General features: G+C 41.2%; 2 protein-coding genes and 1 long non-coding RNA gene across 4 annotated transcripts; 2 read left to right on the forward strand and 1 right to left on the reverse strand.

Annotated features, from left to right (window-relative positions):
• The first annotated feature begins 13,232 nt into the window (after positions 1 to 13,232).
• On the forward strand, positions 13,233 to 15,319 carry LOC127342451 (uncharacterized). 2 transcript variants are annotated; one of them, XR_007876652.2, is made up of 3 exons: positions 13,233 to 13,638; positions 14,059 to 14,420; positions 14,940 to 15,319. It is a non-coding gene; the product is annotated as an uncharacterized lncRNA (long non-coding RNA). The 2 variants fall into 2 exon arrangements; XR_007876653.2 differs by having other exon boundaries at positions 14,943 to 15,319.
• Positions 15,320 to 15,672: 353 nt separating this feature from the next.
• LOC127342452 (uncharacterized) lies at positions 15,673 to 20,787 on the reverse strand. Its single transcript, XM_051368410.2, has 3 exons — positions 20,425 to 20,787; positions 16,683 to 16,897; positions 15,673 to 16,417 (listed from the first exon to the last, which is right to left on the reverse strand). The coding sequence occupies exons 1-3, from the start codon at positions 20,702 to 20,704 to the stop codon at positions 15,824 to 15,826; spliced, it is 1,089 nt and encodes a 362-aa protein (XP_051224370.1). The 5' UTR covers positions 20,705 to 20,787; the 3' UTR covers positions 15,673 to 15,823.
• A 1,985-nt stretch (positions 20,788 to 22,772) lies between these two features.
• On the forward strand, positions 22,773 to 23,222 carry LOC127339628 (uncharacterized). The gene has a single exon (XM_051365452.1). The coding sequence runs from the start codon at positions 22,773 to 22,775 to the stop codon at positions 23,220 to 23,222; it is 450 nt and encodes a 149-aa protein (XP_051221412.1).
• Positions 23,223 to 26,423: the final 3,201 nt, after the last annotated feature.

Genomic DNA, 26,423 nt, shown 5'->3' on the forward strand with positions numbered 1-26,423 from the left:
TCCAAGTGTTTCTATCATAAGACTATGGTCATGATGTGCTTGGCACACTTCCCATGGTTTTGGAACACAATTCTTGCACTATTGTTGAACAACTGGCTTCTTATTGTTCTCCTCCTAATTATGTATGATGTTCTAATCCATCACATAATGATTCTCAAGTGAATCTTATATGATTACTATCTCTACCATGTAGATAGACATATTTTATTCCTATCACTCTTCCTTACCTCCCATGATTGACTCATCATGGTCTAAACTACCTCATATAACTTATATTCATCCCTTATTATTAGTTGTTTTACAAGTTTGGATAATTTACTTACCCATTACTTGTATTAGTTTACACCTTCTAGTAGGATATTTTCTTATAATCAGATCTTCATCACTTGGTATTACTCTTATTACAAGTCTGGATAATTCTTACTTAACCATAACATGTGTTGGTATACATCTTCCAATAGGATATCTTCCTTATGGTTGTATCCTCTCTTTGGACTACCATGTATTGTATACCAACTATGGTCTACTCATCTATGGTTTTTGAGGATTTAATGGAGTGCTACTTGTTTGGGTTTAGCTAACTAACTTCACTTAGGAAGAATAGGTAAGAAGGGTGACTCAAGTGTGTCAGGATTATTCTCAAGTCATAAGAAGTATTTGGTTTTCCTAAGACAATTTCCTATAGACACTACCAATCCTATAGGTCTCCTTTAAAGGGTTTTAATCCTAGGGTCAAAGCATTTGCTCTGATACCAACTGTGGTGACCTGGCATACCACTGCATGGTGTAGTATGCAAGTCTGATATAACACCAATGAAACACCGTTCCACTAGTATTATATCGCTCAGAGCGGTACAACAGAAACATATGCGGGTCCAAGGCATGTCTATAGAATTACACACAGACTCTGTTACATAAGATCATCACAGCCTCCTACTTTACAATGAGGTAAAATTGCAAATAAACTCCAGAAGAACGACTCGTAGTCTAATCCTATCACGAACTCTACGTGTAGATTATTTAACTAGCTACAGGGGCTATGAATAGATTCTAGCTAAATAGGAACTAAGTTTTAGGAAACTAGTTCCCTTCTATTGCTAATCTAGGTTTCTCCTTGTTGGATGAGGTGTTTAACTCCTCTGACAGGGTCCTGTCCCTTGAAGTAGTTATAGACTCCTCGGCCTTCGAGTTGCACTGTAGATCCTCCTCTGATGCCTCCATATCTAAGCAGGGGATTTAAGAGTGGGATGAGTACGAGCGTACTCAACAAGTTCATTATAGGAAAGAGGTGTTTAATGCACTAGCTACGGCATTAGACCGGAAAGTCTAATACCAATGCAGGTTTTCATAATCATTTCTTCAAAAGGTTGCTTTTATTCAGAAGAACTATGTCCGTCAGCCTTCACCGGTTTACTAGAACTTCATGGAGTTCCTTTCCGGCAGCGTTCGAAGTTCCAAAACCCGGAACAGGGAGTGACAGGTCACGATTCATTACACTCTGCAGAGGTGTGTTGCTTTACCCATAAGAGATCTTAACCTTGGTGCCAACCGGGGGCGACCCGTCCACACTTCCTTTGGCGTGAGGCCCGGTATAAGGTCATAGCCAATCATATTCCTCCGCTACCTCGCACACCCACCCTTTGTTGCATGCCCCGACCCTGGGTCCTCGCCGGTCCCATTATTCCCATTTTAGGGTGGACCCCGACCACGACGACAGTCTGGGATCGAACCAAACTCCTTCGCCGGTAGATGCAACCCCTCATAGACCGCAATACCGTGGGGACTTTAGGCTTCCCCAGCCACCAAATGATCCTTGGGCTACAAGTGTCTACGGACTATGCCGTGGGGACTTTAGGCTTCCCCAGCCACCAAATGCACCCTTGGAATACAAGTGTCTACGGTAGAGCGCGTCCGTTGATGTACAAGAGGTGGAAATACAATTGACTATTCCGTCCCACTCCAGATCTTATGGTTAACACGGGTATTACGGCACAAGAATCACTGGACGACATTTGTTGTTTAATCCTAGATGGATATAAACCCTTGCAATGGAACCTCCACCATATCAACATATACCATGGTTCCATTGCCCACCACATAGTCATATTCATAGTTATGAAAATAGTATTTTTGATTTTTATGCAAGAGTGATAAGTATAGTACTTTGCAAGTAATTTGGTAAAAATACTCAAATGACATGAGCAAGCGATGAACTTGCCTTTCTTGACTGCAAGATTATGCAGGCAAGGTCTTCGATACGCAATAACTCCAAATTCTGAAATAGCATCATCGTCCGGTAAGGACGATGTTTAAAAGATTTCAAGGATGTAATAATGCATAAGTATGAGATGCATTCACTCTAAGCGTGACATAACCCCGATGATTTAGGATTAGTGAGTTGTAATGATTAGTTCAAAGTGTGTTGCACTTTTAGATGGTTCACAAACAAGGTTTTCATTAAGGATGATTGCTTGGTACTATAAATAAGTAATGCAATATATCACAACAATAAGATTACTAGAAAACAACAATAAGAATTGGTATAATCCTAACATGTAATGAACAGTTGTTGGTTTTAGCACTCTATTGCATGGTTAATGCTTAATTATCATATACTCCAAAAGAATAACTTTTGAAGAAAATGTTCTTTAATAAAGAACAAGTATGATAATTAGGGTTGTGGAGTTCTATGGGTTGCTATGGTTGCAACTAGTTGTTAGAGTAAGTATTAGGTGGATCACAAAAATGTTGGATTAATCGACATCTAGGGCTTGTAAGGTTGAGTTAAGCCTAGGCATCCTAAGCAATTATTATACAAGGCTGCTATCAAGGTTGGTTCATCTTGCTGGTGATAGCTAGCTAGGGTTTATAGGTCCTATTAGGCAGGTTTGATGGCTACTCTATATTTACTTAAAAAGAATAACTTTTGAAGAACATACTTCTTAAGTAATAAGAAGTATATCAATTAGGGTTGAGGTTGTTTAGGTTTTATTATTGGATTCACTAAGTGAAGAATGGTTGGTTTCTAAATAAAATGGTTCATAAGTATCCAACACTAGTAGGGTTTAGTGGAACATGGTTATGTAATGCACAATAGTAGATATGGTTGCTATTACGGTTCATCACAATGGTGTGATTCTTAGTATGGATAACTAGTGTTGATGCCTAAGAGAATAGTAACTAGGGTTTACACTAGATTGATCATATATGTTCATCTTGGTTTGATGAGTATACCTACATAGGATGCTAAATTATTGGTGATAGGGTTCCTATATTGTATGTGAATTTGGTAATCATTTAGCTACTAATTATGGATTTATGATTACTAATGAAGTAACATGATCACATGTTAATTTTGGTTTTAGGTTTGGAAATAATCTAGGGTTCACATGAAGTAGTGGAGTTAGGGTTTGGTTCATAATTGAATTAAGGTTTTAGGGCTCCACCTAAAATTATGAGGTTATCACTTTGTTTATAATGGAACTAGGGTTTCCTAATTACCCTAAGTTCTTAGTTTGATAACTTCATTATAAGGTTAAAGTTATTAAGAACTTTGAATTAAAAATAAGATTGGATTTGGCATTTTATTATTTTTAAAGAATTAATAATTAAGATAATTATTAATTAGGGTTTAAATTCCAATAATAAAGATTTAATAAGTTCCAAATAAAGGGAATTAGTTTTAATGTTTTCTTTATTTACTTTACTAGTTTTTATTTATTTTATACTATTTTCCTAATTATTGAATTTTTAATTCAATTAGGAATAATAGAAAATGCTTAAATAATAATTATTAAATACTTAAATTTTTATTATAAATAAAAATTTCATATTATATTTTTATTAGATATAGTTTTCTTTTCTAAGAATTTTAATATCTTATTTTCATTTTTCTGAGTTAATATGAATTTTCTAAATTCTTTCAAAGTTGCTGGAATAATGGAATTGAATTAAAACGAAGTTAAATACTAAGGTTACCCGGGTTAGAGCTACACACAACCACTGGCCAGTGGGCCATTGCCACGGTGGCTGCCACACAAGCATTGACCAAGGTCAAAATCGAAATCATCTTCAGAGGCTACTGGACGGCGGGGATTTCGTCATTTGACGACGATTCCGGACGTGCGCGGGCAGGAGACTAAGCGGGCTAGACTCAGGGTGATGTGGTGGTCAGTTTGGTGGTGGCGCCGCTGTCTTTGGGTCGCCGGAGCTCGGTCGGCGTTGAGGTGCGGCGGCGGCAGTTTACGGGATGGATGATGCGGCAAAGCTACGGCGATGAATTGAGCAAAGAGAGACTACCAGAGGACTCAGGAGATTACCAGGAACACGATGATGAGGTCGGAGAAGCTCGCCGTGGTCTGGTTCGCCGGAATTTAGTGTCACCGGCCTTCGGGAAGATGAGATCGTCGGCGTCGATTTCGATCACGGCGGCCCGATTCCTTCCGTGGGCGTAGCAAGTCGAGGACGGCGGTCGCGCTGGAGTGCTCGGCTTGGCTCGGGGAGGCTTCCATCGCCGGCGATAAAGGTCACCAGTGAGGTCCAGGGTTTCGGTGAGAAGGAAAATGGGACAGCGAGGAAGAAGAGAGCGGTTAGGGTTCGTCCAGGGTTTTTATATGGCGCTAGGGCGCGCCTCGTCACGACGCCGAGCTCTGGGAGGTCGCCAACGTCGAGGAGAAACAGGGCACGGCTCCCTGCTGTCCTCCATGCGTGAGAAGTCGATGAGGACGAGATCCTCGTTGATATTTTGGACGAAAGGGTATTTGGGCTGTGTTGGGCCATGGCTTGGTCCAGTTGTTGGGCTGCTGCTGGGCAGAATCGGCAAGGTAAGGTCTGGTAAGGTTTTTTCCCCTTTTTCTCTTTTATTTATTTTCTGTTTTGTATTTCTACTTTGAATTCAGATTTGAATTCAAAGTTTAACTCTTTTCTATTTTGACAATTTGTATTAGGATTTCATAACAATGGTAACATGGTATTTTTGTTCTAAATAAATATTTATCATATTGAGTTTTATTGTAATTTTCATTAAGCATAATTTTATGCACTCATTTTAATTTCCTTTTTCTTGTGACTTAAATCTGTTTGGAATTAATAGAGTTGATAATTTCAACTCATAGTATTTCAGAGGTTGTTATTAAGATTTGGTTTTTTTTATTTGAGGAGTGTATGATTCACATTTGATTTTATGTGAGCACCAATGTATCAGGGTTTTATAGTTTCTATCATAACCCCTTTATTTACATTAGTTCTATCATTATATTTGAAAGTATCAAAGTAGGTATTGTTTCCATCATGGTTTATCTTGATTACAAGGATAAACGGTTGATCATTACACATACGATTTTAATTATATAATGTAGCACAAGGTTTTTCTTATGTTCAAGAATTGAAGCATAAGATTTATTTGATGTGTAAATCTAGGGTTCTAATACTATTTACCTAATGACACATGGGTTGGAGATTAATTGTGGTTTAGGTTTTATTGGTGATCACCCAAGTGATGCACAAACTAAGATTGATATGTAATTCTAGGTTATAGATATGGGATGACACCATATTGCATTGGTTAGGGTTTAATCTCCCCTACCCATGATAAGGTGGTTATTTGCTTAACAGTTGTTATTCTCCTTTGGTTACTAAGGATCCAAGAATTGGTTTTATCTTCTACCAATAGACTTCTATTCTCATTCTTAATTTGTCACTAAAGTAACTAAAGTGATTATGGTTCTTTTTATAGTTAACTTTGGTTATATGGAATAATGATTCTCACCATATAAAGTATATAGTTTGACTCTAGGGTTTTCTTAGGTTCTTTAATTGAGGAATAGATAAATTATACATGTGGTAGGATTCTTCTTATGATCACCAAGTGATTCACAAGTTAAGGTTGGGGATATAAGCCTAGGGTTGCTTACTAGTGATCTTCCTCTAATTTCATGTGGTGATTAATATCTACTTGTCCTATTAGGATTTAACTTACCCTCACAACCTCAAGGGCATGATCATGTATTAGGCATGATCAACTTGTTCTTAATATCTCTACCTCAAGTTCTTAAGGTTTATGATCATCACTCAATTAATAATGATCAAGGTTTGGCTTCCTAAGGTATCTCTCATGAAATGAGTTTCTCACTTCTATGATCAAGCATTGTCTTGATCAACTAGGGCATAACACTTCTAATTTACTTTCTTGGATGGGACTACTATGGTTGCCTCAATAATTTATATCCCAGGAGAATGCCTGAGATAACAACTTATAGTTCTACTTAAGGAATGATGATTTAATCATCAGGACATATGGATAGTTCTCTTCCTTAGATTTAAGTGTTGCCTCAACTATTTTGAGTATAACACCATAGGTTGAGCTATTTCATATAGGAATAGGATATTCTAGGTTTTATGGTGTACTCATAAGATTTCTTTAGGTGTGAAAGGTTATGTCTCCATCTGGATATCTTAGTTGAATTACTCTCCTACTTACTTTATCAATTCATGGATATGGTATTATTCCATGTGATATTAGATTATCTCACCACTCCAAGGAAAAATGTTTACAACCTAATACTTTAGTTCAAAGGTTGTCCTTTATTCTTAAATAGGTAATGCTAGGATTAGTATGATTGGTCTCTCTCATTTGGGAAAGTCTTTAATACTAACCTAAGGTTAGGCTCCATAGAGGTTGATGTGATCATCAATATCTATGTTTAGCATAATTGGGTTCTCTCTCTAGGGTTGTCTTGAATAATACCCTGGGGTTTCTCTTAAGGATGATGATTTGAATACATGGATGTATATCCAAGGTTTAGCTCAAGGTTTGTTATTGCTTCTTTAGTAATTTAGAACTCTCACCTCTATAGGTTTGATGTATAAAGATTTGGAATAGAGAAGAATATATATTCCTGAATTGATCTCCTTGTCTTGTTTCCAAGAATGAAGTAAATGAATACCATGAGGTTCATGGTAGGATCATGGATTTGTTTAAGACATGGAAAAGATAAGTGAAGAATGGTTTGTCCATTTATTGTTACTTGATTTCCAAATAGATGTATGTTCATATGTTATGACAAGGAATTCCATGTTATGATCCTTTATAAGATCAAGCAATTGATCATTGAGTAAAGTGTTGTTGTGTTGATTTTAGTTCCATTTGATCTAACCCCTTAGATCAAATCATCTCTACCCAAAACAAGGTTTTAGCAAAGTCACATTGAGCTTTATAGCGCTTGACTTGATGAGCTACTTCAATTCCACCAAGGTCAAGTGAAACTTCAGTTACTGTGACTGTTTTACTTTAAAGCGCGAAAATTCCCCGGATTTTCTATGCATGAATGCAATGCACACATATGTTTCCTATATTTTTGTGACCCCATTTCCTAGGATATTACAGCCAAGTATGTGCTTGTGAATCCAAGAGGGAGTATTTATACTCGATAGTGGGTTCATGCCTCTAGTAATCTGGGAGAGTGACAATAAATTCTAATGTTGTAGATGTGCTATTGCTACTAGGGAGAAAACAACAATGCTTTATCCAAGGATAATTCTATTGTTTACTTTACACACTTTACTTAATGCAATAATCCATTGCTTGCAACTTAATACTGAAAGGGGTGCAGATGCTAACCTGAAGGTGGATTATTAGTCATAGATGCAGTTGGATTACGGTCTATGAATCTTGTTGTAATGCCCAAATGAATCTCATAGTAATCATCTTGTCATGTATGGTCTTTATTATGTCAATTACCCAGCTGTAATTTGTTTACCCAACATGTTATTTATCTTTATGGAGAGACACCTCTAGTGAACTGTGGATCCCGGTTCCTTTCTTTTGCACTGATAAAACCATCTACTGAAAATACATGTTATGTTTCCTTAGATTGCCAACTCCCGCAGCAACTGCAAGCATTGTTCTCTTTATTTCACTACAAACAAACATATCTTTCCACACTATACGTCTAATCATTTGTTTTTAGCAAAACCCGTGAGATTGACAACCTCATTGTAAGTTGGAGCAAAGTATTTTGGTTGTGTTGTGTCCAGGTTCAACGTTGTTGCTGACACCGGTAGTGCGCCCAGCAAAAGTCAGCTAGCAACACCTTCAGAAGTGATTTCTTTCTCCTACTGGTCGATTAAACCTTGGTTTCTTACTGAGGGAAAACTTGCTGCTGTGCTCATCATATCTTCCTCTTGGGGTTTCCTAACTGCGTGCTCTGCACAACATCATGGAGTTATTCCTTTGTTCTTGGTGAGAACTCGGTTTAGGAGATGACACGCAGTCAATATCGCCTCCCCCCACCATGCCTTGGAGATACCCGGTGTGTCTAAGAGGAAGGTGTGATGATCACAACAACAAGTTTTTCCTCAGCATGAAACCAAAGTTTAATCGACCAATAGGAAAAAGGCATGACTTCTGAAGGTGTTGTTGGCTGACTAGTGGCAGGACGCACTACCGGCATCAACAACAACGTGGAACCTGCACACAACACAACCAAAATACTTTGCCCCAACTTGCAGCGAGGTTGTCAATCTCACCGGTTTACTGAACACAAAGGATTAGACGTATCGAGTGGAAAGATAAGTTTGCATAAAGTAAACAGAACATGAATTGCAGTAAGTAAACAGAACAGGATTGTAGTGGTTGAATTTATCAGTGTAAATGAAACGGACCGAGGTCCATAGTTCACTAGAGGTGTCTCTCCATAAAGATAAATAGCATGTTGGGTGAACAAATTACAGCTGGGCAATTGACAGAATATCGACCATACATGACAAGATGATTACTATGAGATTTGATTGGGCATTACAACATAATACATAGACCGTAATCCAACTGCGTCAATGACTAATAATCCACCTTCCGGTTATCGTCCGAACCCCTTTCAGTGTTAAGTTGCAAGCAACAGATTATCGTATTAAGCAATGTGTGTAAAGTAAACAATACAATTACCCTTGGATAAAACAGTGTTGTTTTCTCCCTAGTAGCAACATCACATCTACAATCTTAGAAGTTATTTTCATTCTCCCAGAAAACTAGTGGCATGAACCTACTATCGAGCATAAATACCCCCTCTTGGAGTCACAAGTATCTACTTGGACATAGTATCTACTAGCAACGGAGAGCATGCAAGATCACAAATAACATATGACATGAATATATAATCGACCTCAACATAGTATACAATATTCATCGGATCCCAGCAAACACAACATGCAGGATTACATAAGGATGATATTGATCATGTAGGGCAGCTCACAACATCTATACATGAAGCACAAAATAGAGAAGACAACCATCTAGCTACTGCTATGGACCCATAGTCCAGGGATGAACTACTCACGCATCACTTCGAAGGCGGGCATGGCGATGTAGATGCCTCCGGCGATGATTTCCCCCTCTGACAGGATGCCGGGAAGAGCTTCAGAACTCCCCAAGATGGGTTCTGCAATGATGGCCGCGACGGAACTTTTCGTGGATGGAGGCTCGGGTATCCAGGGTTTCCCCGAGAAGATGTATAAATAGGCGGAGGATTTAGGTCGGTGGGGTGCCTGGGGGGCACACACCACCCCTAGGCGCGGGCCACACCCAGGCCGCGCCATGGGGTGGTATGGCCGTCCTGTGGCGCCTCTTCGACCCCCCTCTGGACTATGTCTTCGTTTCAGTAAAATATTGACTTCGGCTTTTGTTTCGTCCAATTCTGATAATATTTCCTGTATAACTTTTCTGGAATACAAAAACAACAGAAAACAGGGAATTGACACAGTGGCATCTTGTTACTAGGTTAGTGCCGGAAATCATATAAAAGTGCAACGAAGTGTAAGCAAAACATATATGAATTGGTGTAAAACAAGCATGGAGCATCAAAAATTATAGATATGTTTGAGACATATCAGGGAGGCGTCCTCTTATGGATTATACCATGTTCCTCACAAAACGAATCAAACTAGTTGGAAAAATACTCTCCACCGCGATTAGACCTAAGTCGCTTGATCTTTCGATCAAGTTGGTTTTTTTTGTTTCAGCTTTATAGACTTTGAAGAAATTTAACGCCTCATCTTTTGATTTTAGGAGATACACATAGTAATACCTAGTAGAATCATCAATCAATGTCATGAAATATTTTTTCCACCTTTTATCAACATGCCATTCATCTCACAAAGATCTGAATATATGAGTTCTAGAGGTGCCAAATTTCTTACCTCTGCAGTCGTATGAGACTTGCGAGGTTGCTTAGCTTGAACACACACTTGACACTTAGAACCCTTGACAGTAGTGAAACTTGGAATTAAATTAAATTTAGCTAGCCGCATTATACAACCAAAATTAACATGACAAAGTCATGAATGCCAAACATTTATCTTAATATTGGTGCAAATATGATTAACAACTTTATTACAAATGTATGATAGGGATAATAAGTGGAAGAAGCATCCGCACTCATAATATTTACCAACAAAGGTTCTAAAGTTTGACACAACAAATTTATTGGACTCAAATAAAATCTTGTAGCCATCTCGACATAGGAGGGACCCGCTAACAAGATTTTTATTGATAAAAGGGACATGATACACGTTCAGTGCGCACAGTCTTTCCTGAAGTGAACTTCAGATTGACCGTACCAACAACACGAACAGTAGCATGCGAGTCGTTGCCCATCAGCACGGAGGAAGTCTCTGCGGCCTGATAAGAAGAAAACATGGAGATATTAGCATAAACGTGTACATTGGCACCTGTGTCAATCCACCATTCAGGAGAATGAGATACTGAAAGGATAGTAGGAAATATACCATACCTAGCATCCTTCACCTCAGTATCTCCAATGACAACATTGGCGGTCTTGCCGCCTTTCCTATGTTGCCTCTTGTCAAAGCGGTTTGGATAATTGAAAGCCCAATGATCAGGATCACCACATATGTGGCACAATACTCCTTTCTTCTTATCAGTCTTTTTCTTGAAGTTGGTAGATTGTGATGCCTTGTTCTTTCCATCAAATTTTCCCTTGCCATCGTACTTGTTCTTGAACTTGTGGGGCTGGAAGTTTTTCTTCTGTACCAAATTGGCACTGGAACCTCCCTCAGCACCTCGAGCACGTGTGTGTTTTGCTCTCGCCTTTTCTTCAACATGAAGAGTACCAACGAGGTTCGTGACAGAAAACTCATGTATCTTGTGTTTCAGAGAAGTAGCAAAAAATTTCCATGAAGGAGGAAGTTTGGCAATTATGCCTCCGGCAATAAACTTGTCCGATAACACACATGTGAACTGCTCAAGTTCGTTGGCAATGGACTATATCTCATCAGCCTGATCAACAAAGGAGCGCTCATCAGTCATCTTAAAGTAATAGTATTACTCCATGCCATATAGTTCACTACCCGCGTCCGAGACCCCAAACTTAGGCTCGAGCGCATCCCACATGTCCTTGCCCACAGTGATGGACAAATATGAGTCACTAATATTCTCACCAAGAACACAATAATAGCGCCCCTCAAAAGAGTGTCGGTTTCCTCGAAAGCTTTCTCCTCGAGGGGAGTAAGCTCTCCTTTAGGCTTGCCTTTAGTTGCATCAAAGCATCTCATGGTTGTGAGCTAGAGAATTGTTCTAGCACGCCATCTCTTAAAATTCACACCCTCAAACGGAGGTGGCCTCAGAGATGCAACAAAGCCAATAGGGGAAAAGTGCCTATAATAAGGTTTTTGGATTGTTGGAGATATAAGCAATTTTCCGCATAAAGTAACCAAGAAAACAGTAGATAAAACATGGTTAGAAATAAAGGAATCAAACTAGACATGTCATCTAACAGAGAGTAGGAGAAAAACCAAACTATAGAAGAAATTAGTACTATGATATTAACTAGGAGAATGAGAAGAACATACGGGACAGCGGAAGTAGACATGTTCACGTTGCCGTTGTTGTCGCCCATGTCGTCGTAGAGGCTACTGATGTCCGGGAAGAAGTCCTCGTCGAGGAAGAGCTCGTTCGAGTCTGTGATGAAGATGAAGCCAGTAGTCGCCCAAAAACTTTATCGCCACTCTCCCGTACATGATCACAAGAGACAGGGTTTCGGAGGCCTGCTGCCCCAACTCGCGGCGCACGCCGCAAGATGGGGTGGGGAAGATCTTGATCGCCGCAAAGCATCGGAACTAGGTGGCTCTGCACTTTTGTGTGTGTTCTTTTGGAGAGGGGCGACCTCTCTTTTATAGGCACACAGGAGGAGGCGAACATGCTGCGATGGAATAGGAAACGACCGGACAGAAGACATAAGACAGAAGACGAACTGAAGAGAAAGCATTATTCATGTCCACTACAACAGAACGTTTCAGCTTCAACCATTTAAATTCCATTCATGTGTGGCAAAAAGGAGAGCGCAAACCGCGGCGCGCGCGTTGTGACGAGGCGGGAGGAGGAGCTCTAGAGTGTGTCAGCCCCTTTCTTGACTTCAAAGAGAGATCTTCATCTTCTCTATGTATAATTCTTGTTTTCCAGGGAGACATTTTGTTAGTGCTGGTCCAGTATATTTTTCACATATCCAGGTTGAAAAGAGTTGCTCATATGAGATAGATAGCCACCGAAATGAATTTGTTGTTGAGTCATGGTAAAGATACGGAATATTTAGTGTGCGGCACTTTGTTGTTTCTCCTCCAAATTTTGTTAGCTTCAGCTCATTCCAGGAAAACATTGGCTATTAGTACACTTAGGACAGTAAAAATGAAATAGAGGTGTTTTTTTGTTTTGTTTTGGGTGCTAATATTGGTTCTTTGGTTTGTTCAGATACGGGTTTTCTTGGATTAGTTTGACTGCTTCTTGATCTTTTTCTCGGGGCAACAGAAGAGATCTACCGGTAAGTCTCCAATCCTGCTCAATGTATTTCTGTCTGTCTTTCTCCCTCACTCTTGCTCTCGGAGCATGTACAGCAGTCACGACAAGGGTGATGGAGAAATCCCCAATCTCATTTCCCTCTTTCTCTATGACCTTACTGCAGTATCTACATTTTGATTTTTAGCTATGCATTTCTAAATAACGAGTGATGAACTTATATAAATTCTCCTACTGTATGTTTTAGGATCAGGTTGTTGTGCTAAGCAAGATAAATGCACATTGGATTAAACCATAGCTATAAGGAAATAATTTTGGTGGTGCTCTCAATTTGTTTCTGTAAATGCAAGCTCTCAATTTGTTTTCAGAATGGCACACATGAGGGTCATTGATTCAGTGTTAGTTCCAATGGTTAAAACCTTGTGCTTCTGTAGTATAATTCCCTGCTCTTTTGCTGCGCAAACTACCGACTGAGGTTCAACAATTTTGCTGCCTAACTCGTTGTTTAATACTCGTGAGACGTGGGGCAGTCGTCGCCCTCGAGTCCACCGACGACGACAACGAAGGGCCGCCAACCGTTGTCCCGTCCGACCGCGAGCTCTGCCATAGCCGACCTCGAGATCTGTCGTCCCTGGCTGAGATTCTCCGCCGTTCCCGTGGGGGGTCCTACCCTTACACGATCCAGCCCTATGCCCTATCTACCTGGAGCACCTCCACCGCCTGCCGGTCCCGTCCCGTCCAGTTGATTTCCGGCCCTGTGGTTCTTCCTGCCCAAATGTGCAACTGTTGCAAGATGCAGCAAGCTGCTCCTCTACGGCCCTGCTGCTTGCCCAAAGGTAATTTGGTCCTACTACTTTCCAAGATCAGCTCTGGTAGGTGACATGCAAAGAACCATTTTAGATCAGATCTTGTATATGGTGTAATTTGCACGAGGCACGTAACAGTTGTGTTCATTCTTTTAGTTCAATCATATAAAATCAACTTCAACTCGGTTTACTACTGATGTTGGCCTTCAGTTATAACCCGTTTAAATGTTGTGTTTTCTCTCCTACTATGCATTTTATTTTCAAACTTAGACCCACCCATTACTTTTGCATTGGTATCAGTAATCAATTTTAGCTGAACTTATGTTTGATAGAGATAGCTTCTGGTTGTACAGTTTTATCTCATTGAACTTCAGTGGGGAAATGTTTGAGCTTAGGCTTACAAAATTTCACCAGCAAGTTAATTGATTTTTTGTGGAACATGTGCTGCAGATCATGACAACAAAGAGGTCATGTTAAACTTTTTATTGGATCAGTTCCAGAACAGCAAGTGAAGATGATGGGAGTAACTTTCACATTTACTGTAGTATCCGCCCTTAGATTTGTTAATACATGTACTCTCTGTTGCCTGTTGATATACTTTACATAATCTCAGGACTCGAAAGGCTGCTAGGTTGTACAACTATTTGAGCTTTTAGCATTTTCATGAAATAGCGTGAACATTTATAACTTAAAATTCTTGTAATGAAGGTTCAGGAGATAAAGGGTGCAATAAGTTTTTTGCTAAGAAAATCTGGTGATAAACTATCTACATCTTTCTTAGAAAGTCTGCTGCTGGAAAGAGTAGTGAGGAGGTAGCACTTCTGTGATCTTAATTCTTTAAGTTAGTGTTTGCTAATGTACTGATAAGGTGATGCATTTAATCTATATCTTAATCAAATGATTAGATTGGAGATTCTCACTTTTGTTCTAGGACTCTCTGGGTTAATAAAGATACAGTATATATGTTGTGAAACTAAAGTTTGAGACTGTATTACCTGAACAATATCCTTGTACATGACATGACCTTGTAAAACGAAATTTCGATGTTGCTGAGATTTACGAGGCACAAATCTGTCGGTCAGAAGAGATATCATTGATAACAGTGTTTTGTGGGGGTTAATCTTCTACTCAGATAGGCTAATGTGCTTTTCTCTAATGAAAAACTATAAAGCATGAGTGTATTCCTGCAAAATATAAGGGTGAGCTTAAATAAAGAATGATTTCCTGAAGAGAATGGTTAAGAAACCCAGCAGGTGCTTTGCCTATTCTGGATATCAACATATGTTCTTCATGAACTGTCTTTGATTTTGATATAAAGCTTTGATGGACAGCAGGACTTCGCCTCCTTGTGTTCATTAGCTCAAAGGATGTGACCCTAATATTTGGCCACCAGATCCATCAGGCCGATGGAAGCCAAGACGATGACCCATGGCGAAGCTGCGGCGTACGTGGCATCTTTGGTCGAGCCAAGTTATATAGTATAAGATTGTCTCAAAAGGAATTAAGTTCGTTGACTAGCGATAATAAAGATACTTGATCCTTTTTCCAGATCACTATGATATCTCTTTCAGATTTCTATGTGTATTGTATTATGTTTACACCGGAGCTTGAGGGACAACATTCAGTTAGTATTATTATGTATATATCATGTATCTATTGTGCTATAAAATTATGCTTGCGTAATTTGACTTTAAAAAAATGTTTTCTTACATTTGCTTGCTCGCCATTAGATGGGCAAGCGTGCGGCTTGCCGCGCTTTCCTACCTAGTTGGTTAACAATGTTGCCGCAAGCCTTTTCCTACCTAGTTAGTTAACAATGTTGCCACATGCCCCCTACGAACATCACAATCAGCGCACGGGTGCATGGCGCGCCACACCTTACTGATAAGGAATTGACAAGGGGGAGAAAAGCTCACTCCAACAACAGACGAAGGGAACACCAACTGGATGGAACAAAGAAAACATTAGCTCCTTTATGGATGGAACAAAGAAAACGTTAGCTTCTTTATTATTATTAGGTATATATAGGCATAGATAGACTTCCACTACATCATTACATCATGATTTAACTTATTAGTTCACTAATCAATGTAACACGATAAAACTTAGTTCACTTCGTCATTACATGATCCATTACATCACGACTCATGATATAGCTTAGCTCATTACATCACTTCAGTACATAATAACTTATTATAGTATAGATGTCACATGATTACATTCTGAAGTCCATCAAAGACCAGACAACCGTGAAGCCGAACACCCCTGCGCCACACAGAGTATTCCAGTGATCTGAGCCAGTGCGTTTTGGGGTCAAATCAAGGGTTCGTTCTCCCTTAACACCATCAGCCTCATTAACAATGTGAAATGCCAGCATTTCTTTAAGACAGATAGTCATGACACGACGCCGTAGTTTGACAACCCGACTTTCATCACATGTTACCACGCCATCTGCCTTACTATCATGAATCAGAATCGGTTCTTTAATGCCCTTGATGCCAACCGTAATATTTCCATCCAAATGTCCCATAAGAAGCTTGATTTCAAAGGTTACTTCGACTGCATTCAAAACAGTTGCAACTCTCACTTCCATAGTGCTGAGCCAGCTCTCGAGGGTTTCACTTCTAACCACAACATCTCTCTCTCTAGACAATACTCGGCCATCAATACTAATTAGTCCTTTGCTGAACTGCTTGTCTTGATCCTCTTTATCATCCTTAAGATCTCTGATCTTAAGATCTATCTCTAGATAGATAAAGTCAACCAAGACTAGACCTCGATCTGGGCCAGTTAAAATCAATGTCTTGTCCTATCAAACGAAGCTCACGAGAAATTAGTGTATGTACAGCTGGAATGGCAATTAAAAGCAACCTATGAAAAGAATTGCACATGATATTAGAGTATATTTATCTAAATACTGTTGAATTGCACAAGACGATAATAAGCAATCTCTCTTATCATCAACCTATAATACTCAAAATGGTTTTTTAGAGGTCTATTTAACAACCTATATTAAATGCATTTGTCAAATATAATATAAATTGAACGACAAGGACTCTGAAGCAAATATGTACCTCATCGTTGATGACTTGGCAATCATCTCTATGACGGCGGAACAAATAAATGCACTTGTAGTCAATGCTATCTCTGACGATAACACTGCCATAGACGTTGATTGGCAAGCTTACATCTGAGGAGACTACGCTGACTGAGAGGATGTTTGCAGAGTCCTCTAGCGCGAACTCATCTTCGTACACGCTATCGGTGTATCGCATTGGAGGGATAAGAGCTGAAATGGAAAAGCAAAAGGCCAAAAACATCTATCAAATATGGTGAAAAAAAACATCAGCGATATTATTTCATCACCATTTCCCACTGCTCCCTACTGAGTTAACCCATTTAATGTTGTTATAGGTTGACTCAACATAAATGGCTATGGCTTCATCCAAATCAGAGAATACAAGATGCATGGATGATTTCTCAGAAAAGCTGTACGTTTCTCCTATCCAAATATACAAGCACGTCTACTTGATATGACTTACAACCAAATTTTCTTCCCCTGATATGCCCATAACTGCATCCTAACGCAGTATGCAAGCCTAGATAAACTACGAGCTAGTATGGAAAACATAAGACGAATAGTCGATTATCATGCATAACAAATTCAGCACATGATTAGTATGAGTAGTACTACTGCATACTATTTCATAATCCATACTGAACCAAAGTGAAAGATGTATCCAAACCACCTATTCTCTGACTGGATGCAGATTTTCTGTAACCACTATGCAATCATGAACATGAATGAAACTAGTAGGAGAAAATATGATTTCACTATATGTGCCAAGGTAATTTCAGTAAAATCAGTGATCCATGTTGTTAAGTGATATATGGATCCAATCCAAATCAATGCAGATTCTTTGTTTACCGCTACACAGTAACAATGAACATGACCTGTGCGGGTAATCTCCCAGTAATCGCCATGGACTTGGCAAGCGAGGGGCCTAACCACGCGGAGATTTTTGCTGTGCCGAGGAGAGAGAATACAACTAGACCGCGCAGAGAAATAGACCAGGGCACCCCTCTACTTGTTGAACGTGCCAGACAATGGTTGGCTTTCATTGGATTAACAAAACATCCACGAAGCGGGCGTGGCTCCTCTGCAGTACAGCTATTACTGTACAGCTACAGTAGTTAACAAAATCTGCCGTTAAATTTCATCCAACGGCAATCTCGCGCAGGAAACAGAAGCATCACCGTGAACCGCTGCGCCTATGGTGCTGAGGGACAAGAATCTGGCGGCGCTCGGCGGAGGGAGGTGATTGGAAGATCCTTCGCCGTACTTTCCACTGCTACGTAATAAGCCCGTCAGCCCCGCCGAACAACCAAAACTTAGCCAGGCGCATTCTGGCCGACGTTGCCGGAGTCAGCGCTATGCTTTCGGTCGACTGGTTTCCCTACACGATCTTGTATACAGGTTGTGACTATTGTTCACGGCAAGCAGTTTCACTAAGAATTGAGCTCCTAGCAGTGGCAGTCCAGCGCAGTGCAGGGCACGCCGACGAACAGATTGGCAAGGAATCGAACACCTAGACTGAGTAAACTTCCGTTTCTTGTCAAACAGCATCCATGGCGGTCCCTGCCGCTCTGGGAGTGTGGGACATCAACTGCTGCTAGGTCCCTGTTGGCGTTCTGATGCCGATCGGCATGCCATTGTGGCTGGACGCACTTTCTCGCGGTAACGAAGTGTATGGACTCATGACTCATCGGTTGAGCAGTTGCATGCTGCGCGGCGCGCGGCAGTGGGGACTTCATACGCGAGGAAGAAGAAGATACTAGGATCGCTGGGATATGCTAGTTAGATGTACGTCGTTGGATGAAATTTAGCAGCAGATTTTATCAACTACTGTAGCCGTACAGTAATAGTTGTACTGCAGAGGAGCCACGCCCCCACGAAGCCTCCTCCCGTTTGTTTCTTTTGTTAAAAAGAAAGAAAGAACTCGTATCGAGACCCAGGCCGTCCTCTCTCCCAGGACTCCTCACACCACTCGCTAATCTTCCCTCTTGCTCTTATTTCTCTTGTCCGCTAGGGTCCAGCCTGCGTCCACGTCAGGACAGAGGGACGGTGACCTGAGTAATCGTTGGTGGCGGCAGGTGAAGTGGAAATTATGAACATGATTAATCATATTACCGGTATGGGAAAATAAATGATTCATTGTTGAAATGAAGTATCACCCTTTGTTCACGTCCTGTCAGTGGAAACTGAAGCTTTTAGGACATATCCAGATTACAAGCCACCAGACGAGCCTGTGTCTGAGTATCAGACCATACCACTCAACAAGATAGAATATTTTGGTGTTCACTACAAACGGGTAACTAGATTGATAGTCAATCTTTTCTATTGCTGAAATATGTGGCTTAATTCTACTCTAAACAGTATTTTTTTCATGTAGTACTGTTCTTTGAATATAGCTTATTTCAAGTCACTCATGGACTCTCACCACCGATCTACTCTGGAATAAGTGTTGGGTCAACACACTGTCTTCTACACCACTTCTTTGCAACAGGGATTATGTTGCTGGACAAATCTTTTTAGGTAGGCATTTCCTTTTACAAAGATATACTCCGTATATAGGTAGGCATCTCACAAGCCATGTCCCCCTTGGTTGTTTTTGGACTACTATGAAATTAGTGGTTTGTGCTTGCTTTTAGGAGTGCATCGTTTCAGAGGACAGGCCCCTTTTTTGACTTTTTTGAAATCAGAATTTTAAAGTTTCAAAAAATTCCAAGAAAAATCCTGCATATAGGTAATGATGACTTCTACCTGTGCAACAAATCAATGCAAAATATTATGTATTCCGGGCTGTGTAAAGAAGACAAAATTCGAGATCTGAGATAATGAACAAGTGTAAAATTCAAAATCCTGCAGATTTGTCATTATTTATCATTTTTGTGTATGCCAATACATACTATTTCCTATTGAGATTTTGCAAGATCATAGAATACATCATTGCCAACATCTAGAACTTTTCTTTGGAAACTTTAAAACGTCAATCTCAAAAAAAGTCAAAAAAAGGGCTCCAGGGAGCCCGCCCTTCAAAGTGACTTTTCGGTGCTTTTATTCCCTTTTATGTTTCAGATGTAGCTGATTTAAATTATTACGTTTCGTATGTGTATGTTTGAGATTGATCTCTAAACTGCTTAACTTTGTTTTGTTGTTGGAAGGATTCTGTTAGCAGCGTAGAGACAACTTAATGCTTGCGTAGTGGCTTCTGAATAAGGTTTATAGTTTGCGTTGGAGCTTTTGTAATGAATAACGAAAGAGGTACCAAATGAATATAAAATAACAATCCAGATGGTTATACTTCACGTAAAATTTGTTATTTTCTCAGGATTTCTCTAAGAACTTTTGCCATCTGTACAAGTTCTGATCATGTTGCTGCCTCTGCAGGCCAGCAAGACGATTGGTGTCGACGAAGAAGAGTGTCTGTTGTGTCTGATTATGGAATGATTTGGGCACATAAGAGTACTACCGCCTTAGCAATTGCAAGGTATGTTCTAATGCCATGTCTGCTTAGCTAAATTTTGTGTTGACCTAAGTATGAGATCTAATCCCAAATATTTGTCCACACATGACCGTTAAGAGGCACGCCCTAGGTCCTAGTCGATGATTGTACCCCAATATGTAAGTGAACCTTGTACAGTGTGCATACATCAGAAATTTACAAATAGGAGTATTATATACTGTACAGTGTGCATACATCAGAAATTTACAAATAGGAGTAACAATTATGGATGAAGATATAGGTTACTTACACAACTCATTTATGTCGAAGACGGAAAAATCTCGAAGGAAAAACCGAGTGTAGACGTTGCGCTCCAACTTGGTATTGTACTCGATGATGGATTTCTTGACGGTTTGGTGCGCCTCGTCTCTCCGCAGGTTCTCCGCCACCTTCCGCGCCATCTCGTCCTCCTCCCGCCGACGCCTCTCCCTCTCCGCCAACGCCCAGGCCATTTCCTTCGCCTCGTCGTAGAATAAAGGCTCTACTAAGAAGCACTGCTCCTCTTCCCCTTCATCCTCTACATGCGCCATGCCGCCGATGCCTTCAAATCGCCGCCGCCGATGAGGCCGATGAAGCTAACCCTAAGGCGCCGTATAGAGGCCTGCCCGACTGCCTTCCTCTTTGTTTGTTCTTATAACTGCTGATTTGGGCTGGGCCACGACCCGACCGACATATCATCCTACACCTATAGCACGCTCAGCAGCGTGGCGGAATAAGCATCGCCTGAAGGCGATCCCGGGTAGGCCGGCCCATTAACGTGTTCGCCAAAAGAAACGCGGTACAGTAGTAAAAAATGTTTTATAGGTGTCCATGATCTGAAATGTAGCCCCACCGTTCCCATCCCCGTTTCAGTCCATGGAGGCCTGTGCTCCAGCGATTTTTTTTAAAATAATACACTTTTTTTATTAATTCCATAAATAATACTTATTTTTAACTTTTTACACGAGTAATATACCGTCGGGTTCACTGAACCCGAAATTTGAAAATCGGGGCAGACGACCCCGAAACGAGGCGAATCTGGCCCTGTCGCGCCGTGTTGGAGCCACGGAGCCCAACTCGCTTTATTCTGGCGACGGAATCCCGAGGGAAGGCCTGTCGGCCAGTCGGCCTGCTAGCGGCAGAGTTGTCGTGTCGCAGCATCCCGAGGGGGAGGAATCGGCGTCCTCCACCCCGAAACGAGCGATTCGGGTTTCCCGACCCCGAGATTCCCCTGGTTAAATTCGATCGCCCGACGCTGCTCCTCTTCTTCCTCCTCAGTTCTTCCTCACATCAGTCCTCTCTCTCTCTCGTTTCCTCTCAGCTCCACCTCTGTTTTCTCCTATTTAGCTGTGATTTGTCCAACACTTTGATGTTATTTCACCACCAAGTGATGTAGAATCACCTAATCTATAGATGGGTTAGATTTAGGAGCGTTTTGGTGGAGGTGGTGGTGGTGGTGGTGGTAGAGGTGGTGGTGCTGCTGCTGCGTGGTGGTGCTGCTGCGTGCTGGTGCTGGTGTTGCTGCTTGGTGGAGGAGTTGGCCTGCTAACGGAGCAGTTTCGCACGCTTCAAGGGTAAACCCTAATCTGTGATATTAGATGGTATAATTATGCATGGTGTGTTCGTTAACTTGACGGATTAGTTACAGATATGTAGTTGGTCATTGTTGGTATATTTATTAATTTATGAGTGTAGGTGTTAGATTTTTTGACGAGTCTGTAATTTGTATAGGTGAGCAGATATGTCAGATAGAGTAAAATTCGTTGTTTACTTCGGTAACGGCACGGTCCGAACAACTCCGATGGGAGATGATCTGAGCGAGTTTCAGTATGAGGAGTTGCATTTGTCAAACCCAAAAACATGGCGAGTTAGTCAGTTGAAGGAGTGGTTGACCGTGAATTTCGGGCTTAATCCCGAAGCATACACTGTTGGTGTGCATGCTTTGTGGAGCAGCTCAAGTACCCAAAATTTCTGGCGGTTGAAGGCGATTGAGCGGACCTCTCAATGGGTGCACTGGTTAGAAGCGTGCGAGCGCAGGGAACTCACCCCATCGCCTTAATGCTTCCCGAGGCGACGGAGGTGAATTCCCAGGAAGGTGAGGGTGAGTTCCATCCAGGCCACAGCAGTCAAAGTTATGATGCTGGCGGCAGCAATTTCCAATCCGGGCAGAGTAGCCATGTAGCTGGTGGTCATGATGGTAGTGCTGAGGTTGATAGAGAGGAAGAAGAAGAAGGGCACATGCAGAACATGATGGACGAGGAAGACGAGGATGGAGTGGAGGATGAGCTTGACTCAGATGAATCCGATGGATCCGATAATTCAGATGACAATGAGGAGGAGGATCCGATCCCCTCTTCTTGGAACCATGATTTGTCGGAGGCAATGATAGTGGATGATCAGCATGATTCTGCCTGGGAGTACAACATGAACACCATCTCAGTTGGTGCTAGATATGCTGAGAAGAGACATCTGCAGGAAGCAATCACTCAGTGAGCAATGAACACGCAAAGGGTATTCAGAACCACAGTTTCAAGTCAGAAATTCTTGACAGTGGTCTGCAGCAATGCTAGATGTCCATCAAGGGTGCATGGGTACGTACTGTCCGAAGTATGACACAACATGGGTTGTGAGGACTTCGTGCTGCACACCTTTGTCCTTAAGAGTATGCTGAAGGATCACCAAAACCTTACATCCACTCTGCTTGCTCACCTGTTCTACAAGGAGATTGTAGAGAATACAGCGATGGGGGTTAAAGCCATCCAGGAAAGAGTTCACCTTCAATATAAGTATGAAATTTCATATGGCAAGGCATGGAGGGCTAAACATATGGCACTGGAGAACAGATTCGGGACCTTCCTAGATGCTTATGACGGTGTCGTCCGTCTCCTCCTGACATTGAAGGACCGGAATCCGGGCACCCATGTGGACATACAAGACTGTGTGATATCAAAGTTCCCTAATGTCAGGGTTCTTCACAGGGTGTTTTTCGCATTCAGCATATGCATCGAGGCGTTCATGCACTGTCGTCCGGTGATGTGTGTAGATGGAACTTTTCTAACTGGCAGGTAGAGGGTTCAGATTCTGACAGCCATTGGAGTGGACGGCAACAATCGAATTGTGCCTCCCGCATTTGCATTTGTTGAGACCAAGAACACCGCTAGCTGGTTATGGTTCTTCATGCAGTTAAAAAATTTGATAGTGAAAGATCACCCAAATGTGTGTGTGCTCCACGACAGGCATGCAGGTATACTTGCGGCTATCAAGACGCTGAAAGAAGCCGGACCTGATGAAGAGACGCCATGGCAGGATATGCAGAGTAGGTGGTGCATGCGTGATACGTCCCAAACGTATCTATAATTTCTTATGTTCCATGCTACTTTTATGATGATACTCACATGTTTTATACACATTATATGTCATTATTATGCATTTTCCGGCACTAACCTATTGACGAGATGCCGAAGAGCCGATTCTTTGTTTTCTGCTGTTTTTGGTTTCAGAAATCCTAGTAAGGAAATATTCTCGGAATTGGACGAAATCAACGCCCAGGGTCCTATTTTTCCACGAAGCTTCCAGAAGTCCGAAGAGGAAACGAAGTGGGGTCAGGAGGTGGCCACACACTAGGGCGGCGCGGCCCAAGCCTTGGCCGCGTCGGCCTGTTGTGTGGGTCCCCCGTGACGCTTCCTGACCTACCCTTCCGCCTACATATAGTCTTCGTCGCGAAACCCCCAGTACCGAGAGCCACGATACGGAAAACCTTCCAGAGACGCAGCCGCCGCCAATCCCATCTCGGGGGATTCAGGAGATCGCCTCCGGCACCCTGCCGGAGAGGGGAATCATCTCCCGGAGGTCTCTTCATCGCCATGATCGCCTCCGGATCGATGTGTGAGTAGTTCACCCCTGGACTATGGGTCCATAGCAGTAGCTAGAAGGTCGTCTTCTCCTCATTGTGCTATCATGTTAGATCTTGTGAGCTGCCTATCATGATCAAGATCATCTATTTGTAATGCTACATGTTGTGTTTGTTGGGATCCGATGAATATTGAATACTGTGTCAAGTTGATTATCAATCTATCATATATATTGTTTATGTTCTTGCATGCTCTCCGTTGCTAGTAGAGGCTCTGGCCAAGTTGATACTTGTGACTCCAAGAGGGAGTATTTATGCTCGATAGTGGGTTCATGCCTCCATTAAATCTGGGACAGTGACAGAAAGTTCTAAGGTTGTGGATGTGTTGTTGCCACTAGGGATAAAACATCGATGCTTTGTCTAAGGATATTTGTGTTGATTACATTACGCACCATACTTAATGCAATTGTCTGTTGCTTGCAACTTAATACCGGAAGGGGTTCGGATGATAACCTGAAAGTGGACTTTTTAGGCATAGATGCATGCTGGATGGCGGTCTATGTACTTTGTCGTAATGCCCTGATTAAATCTCATAGTACTCATCATGATATATGTATGTGCATTGTTATGCCTTCTTTATTTGTCAATTGCCCAACTGTAATTCGTTCACCCAACATATATTTATCTTATGGGAGAGACACCACTAGTGAACTGTGGACCCCGGTCCTATTCTTTACATCTGAAATACAATCTACTGCAATTGTTCTTTACTGTTCTTCGCAAACAATCATCATCTTCCACACAATACGTTTAATTCTTTGTTTTCAGCAAGCCGGTGAGATTGAAAACCTCACTGTTACGTTGGGGCAAAGTACTGTGATTATGTTGTGCAGGTTCCACGTTGGCGCCGGAATCCCTGGTGTTGCGCCGCACTACACTCCGCCACCAACAACCTTCAACGTGCTTCTTGGCTCCTCCTAGTTCGATAAACCTTGGTTTCTTTCTGAGGGAAAACTTACTGCTGTGCACATCACACCTTCCTCTTGGGGTTCCCAACGGACGTGTGTCTCACGCGCATCAAGACTGTTTTCTGGCGCCGTTGCCGGGGAACGAAGAAAAGTTAGGAGATCAAGACACGCTGCAAGGGGAGTCTCCACTTCCAATCTCTTTACTTTGTTTTTGTCTTGCTTTATTTTATTTACTACTTTGTTTGCTGCACTAAAACAAAACACACAAAAAAATAGTTGCTAGTTTTACTTTATTTACTATCTTGTTTGCGTTCTCTATATTAAAAACATAAAAAAATTAGTTACTTGCATTTACTTTGTTTTGTTATCATGTCTAGCTCTGTACCTGTTACTTCCTCACCTGAGGAATTAGTTTTTACTTTCAAACAAGGGGATGAGGAGAGTTTTAAAGATGCTTGGTCTAGAATTTTTGATTCTTATCGTAAAGCTGAACCTCAAATGACTCTAAGTTTGCTTCTTAGTAACTTTTATTTTGGGCTTATGATTCGCTATAGATATGCCTTAGATGCTGTAGTGGGAGGAGATTTCCTTCATTGCAATGGGGATCTAGCTTTTAATGCCATAAAAAAATTGGTTACATCACATAGTTCAGCTAATAACTTTGATTCAGCTCTTACTAGCATTTATAATAGATTAAACACTCTTGAGACAAGCGCATCTTGCTTGAAAGAAAATTATAGTTATGTTCGCAGCCGTCTTGATCAAGTTTTAGTGAACTCTGAACCTTCAATGTGGGACCCTACTATTAAGGTTATTATTGGTGGTGAAACTTTTCATGCCCGTTGTGATATTATGTCTGAATTTTGCCTTATGCCTAAGAGTATTTATGAATCTTTGACACTTTGGGGACTCGTTGAAGGAGGAGAAGGAATAACTCTTATTGATAACTCTGTTATAATTCCTAAGGGAATAGCCGAGGGTGTGCATACAACCATTCTTGGAAGAACGGTATCCACTGATTATCTTGTTATTGAATGTGTAGGAACAGGACAAATCACACTTGGAAGATCCCTGCTAAAACTAGTGGGAGCAATCATAGATGTGGGAGAAGGCACCCTAAAATTCACCTCTACACCGGGAGGTAGACATGTATTCCCTAAACCAAAGGGTAAGAAAAAGAGTAAGAAAGGTAGGCGTAAAGCCCGAGGTAATGTTAATGCTTCATCTCTTGATAACACTTGATACACACTTTCTGCGCCTAGCTGAAAGGCGTTAAAGAAAAGCGCTTATGGGAGACAACCCATGTTTTTACTACAGAACTTTGTTTTATATTTGAGTCTTGGAAGTTGTTACTACTGTAGCAACCTCTCCTTATCTTTACTTTATTGCATTGTTGTGCCAAGTAAAGTCTTTGATAGTAAAGTCAATACTAGATTTGGATTACTGCGCAGA

This window comes from Lolium perenne, chromosome 3 (genome assembly GCF_019359855.2).
Source record: "Lolium perenne isolate Kyuss_39 chromosome 3, Kyuss_2.0, whole genome shotgun sequence".
Classification (NCBI taxonomy): Eukaryota; Viridiplantae; Streptophyta; class Magnoliopsida; order Poales; family Poaceae; genus Lolium; species Lolium perenne.

Bases quoted from the DNA above. Each gene is read 5' to 3' on its own strand.
- LOC127342452 (XM_051368410.2), bottom strand. From the start codon at position 20,704: ATGGCGCATGTAGAGGATGAAGGGGAAGAGGAGCAGTGCTTCTTAGTA. The intron at 16,898-20,424 runs GTAAGTAACCTA...TTTCCATTTCAG, and splicing joins CTTCGACATAAATGAGTTGT to CTCTTATCCCTCCAATGCGA. The intron at 16,418-16,682 runs GTACATATTTGC...TTCGTTTGATAG, and splicing joins GCCAAGTCATCAACGATGAG to GACAAGACATTGATTTTAAC.
- LOC127339628 (XM_051365452.1), top strand. From the start codon at position 22,773: ATGGGTTGTGAGGACTTCGTGCTGCACACCTTTGTCCTTAAGAGTATG.